At 47.6% G+C, this 12,744-nt stretch overlaps 6 protein-coding genes across 6 annotated transcripts; 4 read left to right on the top strand and 2 right to left on the bottom strand.

Annotated features, from left to right (window-relative positions):
* Positions 1-759: 759 nt before the first annotated feature.
* On the top strand, positions 760-1,917 carry N7533_004954 (uncharacterized protein; the record flags this gene model as incomplete). The annotated part of the gene is made up of 3 exons (XM_057101604.1): positions 760-1,439; positions 1,574-1,640; positions 1,702-1,917. 3 exons carry the CDS (start codon positions 760-762, stop codon positions 1,915-1,917), a joined length of 963 nt encoding a protein of 320 aa, XP_056961234.1.
* Positions 1,918-2,031: 114 nt separating this feature from the next.
* Positions 2,032-5,319, bottom strand: N7533_004953 (CHAT domain-containing tetratricopeptide repeat protein; the record flags this gene model as incomplete). The annotated part of the gene is made up of 1 exon (XM_057101603.1): positions 2,032-5,319. The coding sequence occupies one exon, from the start codon at positions 5,317-5,319 to the stop codon at positions 2,032-2,034; it is 3,288 nt and encodes a 1,095-aa protein (XP_056961233.1).
* A 281-nt stretch (positions 5,320-5,600) lies between these two features.
* Positions 5,601-6,056, bottom strand: N7533_004952 (uncharacterized protein; the record flags this gene model as incomplete). The annotated part of the gene is made up of 1 exon (XM_057101602.1): positions 5,601-6,056. The coding sequence occupies one exon, from the start codon at positions 6,054-6,056 to the stop codon at positions 5,601-5,603; it is 456 nt and encodes a 151-aa protein (XP_056961232.1).
* Positions 6,057-7,182: 1,126 nt separating this feature from the next.
* On the top strand, positions 7,183-7,839 carry N7533_004951 (uncharacterized protein; the record flags this gene model as incomplete). The annotated part of the gene is made up of 1 exon (XM_057101601.1): positions 7,183-7,839. The coding sequence occupies one exon, from the start codon at positions 7,183-7,185 to the stop codon at positions 7,837-7,839; it is 657 nt and encodes a 218-aa protein (XP_056961231.1).
* Positions 7,840-8,630: 791 nt separating this feature from the next.
* Positions 8,631-9,293, top strand: N7533_004950 (nucleotide triphosphate diphosphatase NUDT15; the record flags this gene model as incomplete). The annotated part of the gene is made up of 3 exons (XM_057101600.1): positions 8,631-8,718; positions 8,810-9,021; positions 9,117-9,293. The coding sequence occupies 3 exons, from the start codon at positions 8,631-8,633 to the stop codon at positions 9,291-9,293; spliced, it is 477 nt and encodes a 158-aa protein (XP_056961230.1).
* A 423-nt stretch (positions 9,294-9,716) lies between these two features.
* Positions 9,717-10,874, top strand: N7533_004949 (uncharacterized protein; the record flags this gene model as incomplete). The annotated part of the gene is made up of 1 exon (XM_057101599.1): positions 9,717-10,874. One exon carries the CDS (start codon positions 9,717-9,719, stop codon positions 10,872-10,874), a length of 1,158 nt encoding a protein of 385 aa, XP_056961229.1.
* Between the last annotated feature and the right edge of the window lie 1,870 nt (positions 10,875-12,744).

Genomic DNA, 12,744 nt, shown 5'->3' with positions numbered 1-12,744 from the left:
TTAAGAGTAGTAGTTTTGGGCTCCGCTGATACTTCAATGATACTTGTTTTGAGCAAGATCTCGAGGCTGCCGCAAATAGGCGATGATACACACTCCTATGAGCTGGTAAAACGGGTTAGTCAATTATCTTTGCACCTATCAAACACATTTTACTGACCATGATGTGCATAATTTCACCCCACATTCATTAGGCCTAAACTTCCGAGCATACTCCATCTCGCGTGTAGCACGATTTCCAAAGAGCAATTCCTCCTGGTCTTTTCTCAGTTTGGCAACAAGCCTGACTTGAAACTGGAGAGCACTAGCCTCGCAAGTGCAGAAAGGCTTTTGGATACCGTAAGGAGTATCGATGGAAAGTTTAAGGATCTAAAGTATGGATATTATCGCTGAGCCTTGTTAGAGATACCGGAAGAATAAGACGAACCGATGTAATTATTATGTGTTTTCTGATGCCAAATCAATGAATCTATTTACAAGTGTTGACCAATTTAGGCATTAGAAACACCATAGCTCTTAACGAACCAGGATCTCAGTTATATTCAGAAAAACTATCTGTTATTATCAAGATTCCTATTAGGGGTCTTATACTGGTGTTGGTGAGAACTAAAAATAAGCCAACCTAATCGGCAGCCTATTTGACCCCGCATTCGAGACCGTCAGCATTAAGGGATTCCGAGTATCCTTTCTTTCTCTTTCACAGTTCTTTAGCTCTCATCCCATGTGATCATTGGACCTAGATCAGAAATTGCCTTTTTAAGAATGGTTTCATCCTCCAAAAAGCCCCTTGACATTGAGTATGCGGAACAAATGCAGTCCCACCCATACGGCACTGCCCTGTATCGCCCTCAACCCCGCGACGTATTCCACCCCGGAATGGCGGGATATTTCAACGACGACGGGGATTGGAATCCTATAGTCGATCTCTCACAGCGGCCACAGCCAACGTTCACGCAATCTGCTTTTACAGCATCACTCGCACTCCCCGATGATCTTCCCGCCATGGCGGCCCCAGAGGACCATACCTGGGGCCCGAAGTTGGGTGCTACAACAAGCGTTCGCCAGATCGATCTGACTGCAGGTATATCGCAGAACGTGCTCTTGGCCGCGGCGGGTGTGCCCTTGAGTCTGGGGTCGTGCTATCAATTCGAAAATAAAGAGTCCACTGGCGCGGTACTTATTACCGGCTCCCCGATTAGGCATGAGAGGTTTTACCACGAGACACCTTTCAAGAAATGGGTTGCGTCGAATGCTAAGCGGCTTTTGACTGAGAGGGCTGAGCTGAAAGATCATGCGCTGTGGGTTATCACGAGTATCTGGACCGCGGAGGAGGCGGCTGTGAACTGTTGGCGGGAACGCCATCGAGCTGTTAACGTCGGGTTCAATGTCGGTTTTGTGGAGATCGGTGAGCTTGCGCCTAAAGGGGGTTGGGTTGATAGCGGGTCAGCAGAGGGGTGGATACGAGTAAAAGGGGATGAAGTATGCTTTTTACCCCTATCTTGATTTCTTCGTGCTTGAGCTTGGAGGTGTTTTCTTTTTCTTGAGGGAGCAACGTTTTATGCTGACATTCTTCTAGGGCACAGGGGGGTCGAAGAGTAGTATTCTTTGGAGGCCTAAAATTTAAATACAGACCTATTATTGGGGTACGAATAGATATCGATCAAGAACTCCAAATAAGAGACTGCCTACTAACGCTTCAAATAGGGACTCGGGTCGCAGAATAGATCCACTAAATTCAGAGGGCACGGAAAAGAGAAGGAGACTGTGGAGGCCTCCCTGAAAACAGATGATGGTGCGGAGTACGATCTTTCTTGCGAACCTGTTCTTGAAGATGCGTCTTACCGCTCTCCTCAAAATGTGGGTGCGCAAGAAGATGAGCCCGATGAGCTCGAGGTGGATCATGATGACGATGATTGGTGAAAATCAGAAAATCACAAGATCTCAAGTTGCATAATATAAGTAGATACTTAGGTACAAAGAAAGAAGATAACTGTCAAGTTATACTAGTAATGAAAAGCAAAGCCGTCAAGGAAACTACGGACCCAAATGTATGTATGTAGCCCAAAGCAATGGGCTCGCACCCGAATCTCTCATTTCAACAACAACTTGTCGAAGCACTTTGGCCGATTGCGTGGGATCACAGTTTGATCCCAGCGCACCAAGTGACTGATAGAACCGCGCAGCCATGTCGAAGCTAAATGTATCGTCCGCGCGCCAAAGGCTAGCAATGACGTGGGGAACTCCAGCCATTTGAAACCCACCAGCTAGATGCAGCCCTTCGTCGCGGAATTTAGACTTATTTGATGCACTCTCACATGCGGAGAGATACACAAGCTGCAGTCTCATATCGCTCTTGTTCTGTTGAAGGAGACATTCGACATCCAGTGGCTTCGTCTGCCAGTCCGTCAGACGGAGCGCACTCCGGGCAGGATCATCTCCATCACAGACACCATGACAGGCGAAGTGGGCAAAGTCTGCTCGATTGAGATGTCGTAGGACCTCGGCGCGACTTGGACTGTGTAGGAGTTTACTTTTTCCTCCGCTGCGATTGACGATTTCTTCGATTTTAGTTACTTCCCTCGAGGCGCCGGGGAGGTTTCCCTCTTCGCCCATCTCTGGCGTCGATTCCATTGAAATCAAAAGTGCACGCTTATCAGGTTTTGCCGGGTCATCTGGTCGGGTGCTGCGTTGACTTCGGGTGTAATCAAGAGCGCGGAGTCCATTGATGTAGGATGGTACAGTCCGGTCGAGAACGTTGCAGGAAGCCCCCTTACGAGGGTTTCCTGCAGCATGTAGTGGAAAAGTTCCAATGCGACCAGTTGTAATCCACCACGATCGTGGAAGATTGCTCCCTTCTATCAAGTCGCCACCAAACCCGAGGCGATCAAGGATTGGCTCTGCAACGGCATCCCAGATCCATTCGAGAAGTTGGTTCATTTTCTGGGTTGCGACAAAGAGGTCGATACCCATGATGCTGAGGGCTTCCAAATACAAATTATCATTTTCTTCCAAGGCCTGCCCAGTGAGCAATGGGAGGGAAATTGACTCCACTCCTTCTTTTGTTAGAATAAGGGCATCGCTACGGAAAAGTCCGTAGTTCACAATTATGACAGGACCTTCCTCTGCATATCTGGCCAGTGCAGACATATCTGCTGGCAAACATGTGAATCTTTCAAGCTCTGGATGTGATTCTAGCTGGTCCCAAAGCTGCTGGTATTCCACCCCTTGTCGGTATATCTCATGCTGTTGCACTAGCATTCCACCTATCTCACTCACTGATGGTGTCTTTTGCGAGCCCTTGGTCCCAGCGAGAGGCTTTATCACTTGTGCCAGTCTATCTCTCAGTTCGGGGAAGTTCTCAATTTCTTTTTCTCGGAGAGTCATTTTGTTAGAAAGCACACTGTCCCACATAACACTGCGCACTTTGTCGAAGAGCTCAAGGGCCATATATGGCGAGTCCCCTGCAGCTAGTGAGCAGGCGATGGCAAAGGATGGAAGCCCGGTGAAATTTGCGAGGTTATTGAGGATATCCCTGCGATCAAAACTGAGAAGCATGCTCTTGGGTAGAATTTCGGCCGTCGTTCGGATCACATCACGAGCAATCCCTGGCTGTTTTGCCACAATGTGCTGCGCAATCGCTGCAAAGATATAGAAACGGGCAATAGCGGAGCTTTGGAGGGTTTTAAAGTGAGGAATAAGTGTTTTGCTCGCGGTCAAATAAAGTTGCCCAGAGGTAGATTCCGCACTGTAGCCTGAATCCATCCAAGAATCGAGGATAAACTCCAGCATGTTATAGATAATTCCGTCCGTATGGGAGTGATCAGTGATGTTTGGCATGTTCCCTAGATAGCTGAGGCTTTTTGTGAGCTGAAGCAGAACAGCAAATTGGTCCTGGCGTTGCTTTGTTTCCCTGGCCTTCAATAGTAAAACCCGGGAGAGGTTGACTGAGGCCGCTACCTGAAAGTCAGGGAGGGTGCAACCTGTCGCATCAGCCTTGCGGAAATGCTCTGCTGCATAATTCAGGTACGAGGGCTCTTTGAGCTCGATATATGAGAGTAGAAACGCTCGGCCAAGATTGTTGTGCATGTTACATCGGTTATTTGGGTGCACATCAAGACCCCATGCGAGCACTTCAAGTAAGACGGTTTGAGACTTTTTCACGTCTTCAATCTGTCCCGTGAGTTTGTATCGTTCTTGGTAGGCAAGGGCGAGATTATTGGCTCGAATCAGACCATGTATGGTTTTTTTCGCGGCGCCCTGAAAGCATTTCTCGTAGCAAGTGATAGCGCGGTCAATGTCTTGTTGCTGTTGGGTGACCTCGAATTGTGCAGTAAGCGAGATGGCCAACCCGTGGGATATCATTAGATTGTCTTTCTTGGAATCCTTCCTTCCACTTTGCTGGAGCTCGTGAAGAGCAGTGTCATACCCCCGAATCGATTCAGAAAGATCCTCAAGTAGTAATGTTCTCTTAAACTTGAAATAATACGCGTTCGCAAGATCGTTGCGAACCAGATGCTTGTCCTTGTCGCTGACCTTTTCCAGTGATAGTCGGTACTGCGCTATTGCCTGATCAAGGTGTTCGGGTTTATTGCTCCACTTGTATCTTGCGTTGGATATCAGCCCCTGGACACGAATACAATCCCCTTTTATGGACTGGCGGGTAGTTTCCAGAGAAAAGGCCTTGGTGGCCTCGGCTTGAGCTTCATCAAGGTCATGTTGTTTCTCAAAGGCCTCAAACCTTGACAATAGACACTGAGAAAGTTTTAGAAGATATTGCGCTTGATCCTCTGCTCGGCCATGTGACCGATCAACCAGCGTGCGGAATCGCTGAATGGCAACTTCAATATCCTCAGGCTTGCCTGTTCTCTTAAATTGCTGCATAAAAGTCAAGGCCTGGGCATCGCTGAGGCTGTCGCTTGGATTTTTGCTCTGGTTGTAAGCCTTTTCCAATATATTTGCCGACTCCGTGAGCATCTCATCAGAGTCCGCATAATCGGCGAAGATGCGAAGATGATCCGCAAGGCTCTCTATCACCATCATCGAGTCTGGCTCGACCTGCAAAGCTTCCTTCAGCATAGTAACCGCAGCTTCGCCTTTTTCCAAATCTCCACTCTCTTTGAACTGAAGCGCATTCACTCGGCCAAGGTCGCGACAGGAGCGAAAACGGTCATTTGAATCATGCTGAGGAGCCCCCCCTTGCGAAACCGTATATCTTACTCGCTTTTTCCAAGTCCTCCGGCGAATTTGTGAGTTGGTAGCGTTCCCACATGGCGGTTCCCAGATTCCACCAGATACAGCTAATGGAGACACGATACTCGGCATTATTGAATGCTTTGCTTTCGCTCCTAACAGCGTCCCCTAATTTGGTAATGTACTTGCGCAGCATCTCCTCTTTTTCGCAGCCTTCAAACTCGTCCCGTTCACGGATCAATTTCGCCCAACGGAATAAAAAAACTGGCTTTCCAGCAGGTTTCAGTTCAGAAGCTTGTTGGAAGCTCTCTTCTGCCTCCGTGTAGTCAGTATCAAGATGCTGCCGGGCGTATCTGGTCGTTAGTTGTTGGCCAAGATCATTGAGATGCAGCGGTCGGTTCCATCCCTGAGGATCACCCAAAGTGACAGATTTGCGACAGTATTCTATGGATTCGTCTCAGGACCCGATCGTCCGCTTCGTTGGCCTGAGATTGGACGAGCAGCGATCGGCCAAAAACGCTAAGAAGTGCCCCGCGAACAGAATTCTCGGGGTCGAGTAAGGTATGGTAAGCGACCAAGGAGCCGATAGCGATACCGGTTTTGAGGTCTGATGCTGCTTTGGTTTTGAAATATGACATAAGGTGCGCTTCGGATTCTTGAGCAAGCAGCATTGGGATCACGGTATGTTCGTTTTCGAAATAAATTTGCAGAAGTCGTTGCACCTCCTCATCCCCAAACTGTGCCAAGAAGCCAGGGCTGCGGCAGTATTCTCCGTCGCGAATGACACTGTCATTGTGGGGGACGGTATCAATCAAATCTTGAAGCTGCTGTCTTATCTCCATGGTCGGTGGTCCGGCGTGTACAGACATGAGGAGGAGGTAAGTGTATTGGGGTGGATATTCAACTTGGGGAGCTCTGAGGTGAATGAATAATTAAAGTTGTTTGGCCCCGGGGCTGGGAGAGAAGTAAGACATCGATAGCTACTATATACTACTAGTATTATTGACACCTGAGATTTAACTTGCTCAAAATAAATCAGAGAACCCGTGGACCTCGTATATGTCTGACTATTCTGTAGCTGGGCGTTCTGTGGACTTCGAACAGCAAAACCGGAAATATAAGACGAGTGGCTGACCCACCCCTGGTCTAGTTAAAACTTGAATGTAGACAGTCGCATGTCAGCGAGCGAGAGAGAAAAGCCGATCCGGGACCTTCTGGCTTTTACGAATTGAAGTCGCAGTGCAAATGAAATTTTCAGCTTTTGGAGGAGAAATAAATGATTCAATATCTCAATGATCTGAGAGAGTCCTACGCATACATAGAGTAGGAGAGAAGCGAGTTGCGGAATCCGTTTTCCTCGTGACGCTGGCTGTTTGATTCAGGTGTAACCGTTAAGAACACTGGATTATGCTATAGCCATGATGATCCCCAACATAGCCAACTGTAGGTATTGGGGTGGCTCTTTAATCTGCGTGCAAGGCCAGGATGATAAAAAAAAAAGTCATAAATGGCCATGATCATACCTCGCATCTGGTATCTATACTAATCAACTAGGAGGAAACCAGATAGAAAAAATACGCAAAAAAAAGAACCATTTCAAACGGGTAATTTTAAAATATTGAAAGCTCACTCAATAAGCGTAATTTCGGCTCATTGCATCACTTTCCAAAATTTCTCGCCTCTTTTTCGACATGCTACTTCGCCCCCATTGTACCTCCCGCGCTAGTACGGCTAGCCCGATGAACGAGCCTCTTAGCACAAGCATCACCGAACTCCGCCCAGCTCTAGCCCCTTCCCCGGCACGAAGGTATCCGCGAGCAAATCAGAACTAAACGGCTCATCTGTTCCTGAGGTCATCGGGCACACTGGATGTAATAGCCCCCCTTGAGGCATTTTAGCATTTTTTACCACCTAGCCTGCAGATCCAATACATCCTCCCCTCCCAAGTCCCGAGAAAGCATCTCACCACCAACTCTTGCTCAGTACTAACTAGTCATGTCTTACACCTCATACTCCGATGCGCGGATATCGCGTGCCTTCCGGCCCGTTCCACGCCTCGTCTTGAAATCTCCAGAACGCGAAGTCGCTTTTCGAACCGAACATGTCGTGCGAGCGAAAACGACCTTGATCCTCAAACCCGCACGCGATGATAGCTTAGAGGTCGGATATCGCATCGTCCATGAAGATAACAACCCCGCATTTACCGTGACCGGTCGGAAATTCGGCGATCGCTCTTGTCGAGAGTTTCGCGATGCGTCGGGTCTGCCTTTGTTCGATATACACAGGTGGTCGGCGCTTTCGGTCCCGTTTCATTGGTATTTCACTATGCCTGGCAGCGACAGGAAATCGAAGATAGCTACGGCTGATACACAAACGTCGTTGAAAGGCGGTGATTTGAAGTTCACTTTTCAAAATCTGGCTGCTAGTGATTTGAAAATGGAGAGCGAGAAGGATGTCACGCTCATGGTGAGGCGGCATGGGGAAGCACTGAGACTCTTTGACATTATTGATGGCGATCGGAGGATTGGTGAAGTGCGAGAGAGCATTCGTCACAATGAGAAGCTATATTTAACGAAACGCTCGAGGCGGCAGGGATTCCGACCGGCTTTGGAAATTATCATTGTTCCTGGTGTAGATGCCACCCTGGTATGAGCGCTGAAACTAATTTACCAGTCATTTCATCTAACTTTAGGTCTAGGTTGGAGCCATTGCAGTAATATTGTCTGATTGGTATTTTGGAAGCGGTTGAACATGATACCCAAAGAGTAGTTCTTTTATTTTTTGACGAACCTGTTTCAGATCTGATTAGTTCCTTGTTCTTTATTGCACCGAGTATTCGTCGATCTAATTGTAAGACAACGAAAACCGACTGAGATTAAATTCCTGGCCAAATGCCCAATAATCAGGTTATTGATGTTCTTTTGCTTACTATCCATAAGTTTATGTGAAACTCGTGATGGGTATGATGGATTGAAAATCCAATAATGCACAGCCTAGCGTTTTGCGCTGGTGGACACAACGCACTGGGCATTCCAAGATCCTGAGCCAATCTTTCATTGATTCATTAGTTGATCCACTAAGAAATCAAATTTTCATACAACTTTTGGCTTTCAACTGGGCACGGTCGACAAGGCGCTTTCGGCTACCGCCACAGTCATAAGTGTGGCGGTGCGCTTTGAGAAACAAACAACGCATCAGGGCGCACAGTCAGGCAACAAAGAGCTTGGTCATACTTATATCCATCACATTCTGGCTCTGTCTCTCTTCTTAACAATTCAACAGATCTACTTGTCCTGAAAATTTCAGGTGAGGATCAAGTCTAGCATCCATCTCTGAGGTTTTCTTTTTCTTGACCGCAAAAAAAGTACCCCGCTCTACCCACCCCTTGCAGGGCAGAATCGATCACAATCTCAACATCGATCTCAACCATCATTAATTCAATCATGGATCCCAGGGTCGGAGTCGGTGTCTTTGTCCTCAACTCCGAAGGCAAATTTATCATCGGCAAGCGCAAGGGAAGTCACGGTGCCGGTAAGTCCACCCTTGATGTGCACTATTACCCACTTGCATTTCACAATGGCACCATATAGCATGATTCTAACCTCTTTTTTCTTGAATATAGACACATGGGGTCTTCCAGGGGGTCACTTAGAATTTGGTGAGGATTTTGAAACATGTGGTGCGCGTGAAATCCTCGAGGAGACTGGCTTGGAGGTCCGAAATCTGCAATTCTGGACAGCGACGAATAGTGTCTTCAAAGATGTTACCCCCAATAAACACTACGTCACCATATTCCTTGGAGGTGTCGTCGGAGATGAAGGGGCTCAGCCGCAGGTGAGTACGGAGTACATAGCTTCGCAGATCATGTGTCGCTTCTGAATGCGCCCCCTTTTTCGTGCTTCGAGTGCCGTGCTAATTAGCCAATCAAGATCATGGAACCCAACAAGTGCTCGGCATGGGAATGGGTGTCTTGGGATGAACTCAGAGCAGACGCAGAGAAGATGATATCAGGTGCAGGGTCTCCGGAGAAGACGCTCTTCCTGCCCTTGGTGGAACTGTTCACCCAGAGACCTGACTTTAGCGTTTCGAAGGACTCGGTGGTTTGATGAAAGACGAATTTAGTTATTCAGTATCGATCTCATAGAATTCATGGACAACATAAGATCCGAAAGCACCGCTCATCTTAAATGAGCTACCCTTTTTGCAAATATGAAGACTTCTAATTGTGCAACGAGATGCCAAGGTGCGATTAAGCCTACGCCTTTTACGGCCCGTCCTATCTGATGTGTATGACCACCTGCCGATCCTTTATGCACCTCATCAATCAAAAGGAACGATAATGGCAATTAGCATAAATAATCAGACATCCCTTGATAGACACGGCAAGCCATCTATTCCTTAATTCCTAATCGAGTATTCCATTCACTCCTTGGTTTCAAATTTCATTCATATATTAAAGCTTAGTATCATGTCCTATACCTGATTCTAATTATCCATTCGCAATTTCATTTTCGTTCGTGCTTTTCACTATGCATTTCAAGTATTTTCTTCGGGTCAGCGGGCTGGCCCTTTTGACTGGCGCCGTTAGTGCCCAGCTGGATACCGATGCTGCCGGCCTCAATCCTGTACTCGGAAGCCACCCTCTCGGCGGCAACACTGGTGGCGCAAGCCATTCTGTGAGTCCAACTTCAGCTCCAGCTGCAACGAGCTCGCATGTTCCCTATCACAAACCATCCAGCAATCCCAGCTTCCGACAAACTGCGAAGAAAGAAACCGGGAGCAACATGGGCGACAAACCCAATGGGAACTTTGTGGGAAGAAAAAGCTCGGCTTCTGCGAAACCATCGTCGTCTATTGCAACGCCTACTACCAGCCCGAGTAGAATTCCAACCGCGGTGAAGGGAGTTCATGCACGATTTGACGGTAATTACGAGGCTGACTCGGTGATCCCGGTAAACTTGGCTCAACTTCTCTCAGGAAGAGATAACGGCAACCAATACGAGGCCGACTCGACCATTCCGGTTAATTTGGGCCAGCGCTCGGGAAGAGATACAAGCAGCTCCGGTGCCGACTCGAACGTTCCAGGGAACTTTGATAGCTTGTTGGGTGATGGAGACTCGCCGTCTGCAAAGCCTTCTGAGGGCCGGAAACCCAGCTCAAGTGGACTCCCAGTCAAGAGCGCCCCAGCAAAGCACGCCCCAGAAAAGCATGCACCAGCAAAGCAAACTTCTGCGAAGCAGACCCCGACAAAGCAGAGTCATGCAAAGCAAACTCAGGAAAAGCAGACTTCTGTGAAGCAGACGCAGACCCCTACAAAGCAGACTCAAGCAAAGCAAACTCAGGAAAAGCAGACTCCGACAAAGCATACCTCAGCAAAGCAGACCCCAGCACAGCACGCCCCAGCACAGCACGCCAAACCGTCGCCTAGCTCAGGTGGATTCTCGAAGAATCATGCTAGCCCATCCCCCACCCCTACGCCCTCGACAATCATCAGAAGACGCCGCCGTGGTAACCTGGGAGGCTCTTCAAAGGTCCCTGCTCCCTCAGTCACGCCAACCTCTACCGCCTCAGCGGCCTTTGCACCTACTTCCATGAAGACAAAGGCCCATTCAACTCCGCTGAAAGTTTCCTCGAAGGAAACCAGCATCCCTAAGGGATCCAATCAGGCTGCTCCCCGGTGGAACTAAAGTTTGTACGATCCTCATCTTCGCAACTCTTCAGTCTGCAAAGTCGCTGACCATTTAACAGCCTGAAGCCATTTCTCAGTGAGAATCGAGATCTGGAATTATCTCGTTAAAATGGTGAAGCATAGAACGAACTTGAAGATAAATACTGTGGATTAATGTACCCGAATGAAAGACGTGGAAGTGTTCGGGGTTTATTAGAAGCTCAGATTGGTGTGGATAGTAGGGATTTCCTTCGACATAAACCCTTTGTGGGCTGTATATTAATGTCTCTTTCGGATTTTATGAAAATTAATCTAATATAGATACTTTCAACGGAGCTTATGATTGCAGAATTGGTTGTATCGTCGGTATATGCAGAATGTTGCACGTATGATAAAATTCCCTTTTTGGACTCGGAGACCCCTGCAAGGGTGCCAATGTGATCGGCATCGCCAGGTGTCCGACCGCACGGAGCCCGTGGATACCTTTTCCGCTATCAAAGTACATCGAAAGAGATACCGAGCTTTACTCAGCAATAGGAACCGAAATTCAGTCCCACTGGTGATATAGCATAAACCATATCGAATCTCTATAGATGACGGCCATGTAAGGAACTTCGAGCATATACGACTCAGTTTGAAGAACCTGAAATATCCCCATGCAAAATTATGAAAGCATTCCCAAGCCAGAGTGCCGTGCGCGAAGCAAATGGTTCATCCCTGGTCCTCCGAATTTTCACGAATATCCATGCCCGTTTTACATGAAAAGAACCACTTTTCCGTACCCACATCGATGCACAGGCCGGTTCATGACGCCATATGTTTCTTCAAAGGATTGAAAACAAGGATGATGAAATGTAGGGCCACTGCCCTAGCCTGACCCTGAGAGAACCGTATAAGAAGCAATCAGAAGCTCATGTAACAAAAGTTTTTCATCTATCAAAGCATCCGAAATGGCTCTTGCAATGGAAAAAAGGATCCCATTTGGCTGATTTTTGAGAGTCCGGTCGAACAAGCCGCAACCGTTTACTTGGGTTGGATTGCATATCGCCCAAAGGCGACCGGGGCTACCTAAAAAAAGCCATGTTCTTTAACCAGAGCCAATGGGCCCTGGGTATATCATGAAAATCATGGTCTGGATAAAGAATCCGCGCCACACCCTTGTTCCCGCGGTGGTTAACCCCACTGGCGGGAACGCTCCGACTGGTCCAGGTAAGAACGCGCCCCTTGCCACTCCCCTCCAACCCATACACATCTGTTGTACACCCCCATGATCGCGCAATGCGGTCGCAGTTTCGGTGATGATGACCTACGATTTCCCTTACCAAAGAAATCTTGAGGAAAAATAGTACCATTACTACATTTCAAGACGGGTCTCTGATTGAAGCTGCTTTAACAAATTATTTTTGTTGTCACTCTGTCTGGTTTGAATTATGGCTAACTGGTGATCAGAATAGGACTTGTTGAGGCTTGGATGAATAGCTGGCTCAATTTGGTGGCGTGCTCGCATATGACCTGGTGAGCAGTGGTGGATGTAGAATTTTGCAGATTTCGCAAGCAGCGAAAGGTGGTTGCAAAATCTGCTCACGCGACCCAGTAGAAGATCTATCTTAGCTTTAAATAGAATGACCACTGTTTTATGTGCTTGTCACCCCCTGCTTGTACAGTATTTTAGGTTGACATTTCCTAAGTTATCTTTTTAGTACAACTAAAGTAGTCATTTACGAACATTTCTTTCTTGCTAGTAGATCTAGTCTTCACGCCCGAGAATTGCTATGCTAAATTCTCGGGTCACTCACACCCTTTGGAAACCCACTAGGCTACAGAAAGACTATCGGTCACTTCATGTAATTTAAATATGGAGTTATCTAAGCACTTGACGATTTTTATTG

This window comes from Penicillium manginii, assembly GCF_028828005.1.
Source record: "Penicillium manginii strain IBT 31320 chromosome Unknown utg000004l:1.0-7231830.0:1.0-7236170.0, whole genome shotgun sequence".
NCBI lineage: Eukaryota > Fungi > Ascomycota > Eurotiomycetes > Eurotiales > Aspergillaceae > Penicillium > Penicillium manginii.
The sequence above is the reverse complement of the archived record's forward strand: the minus strand, read 5'-3'. Positions and strand labels throughout refer to the sequence as shown.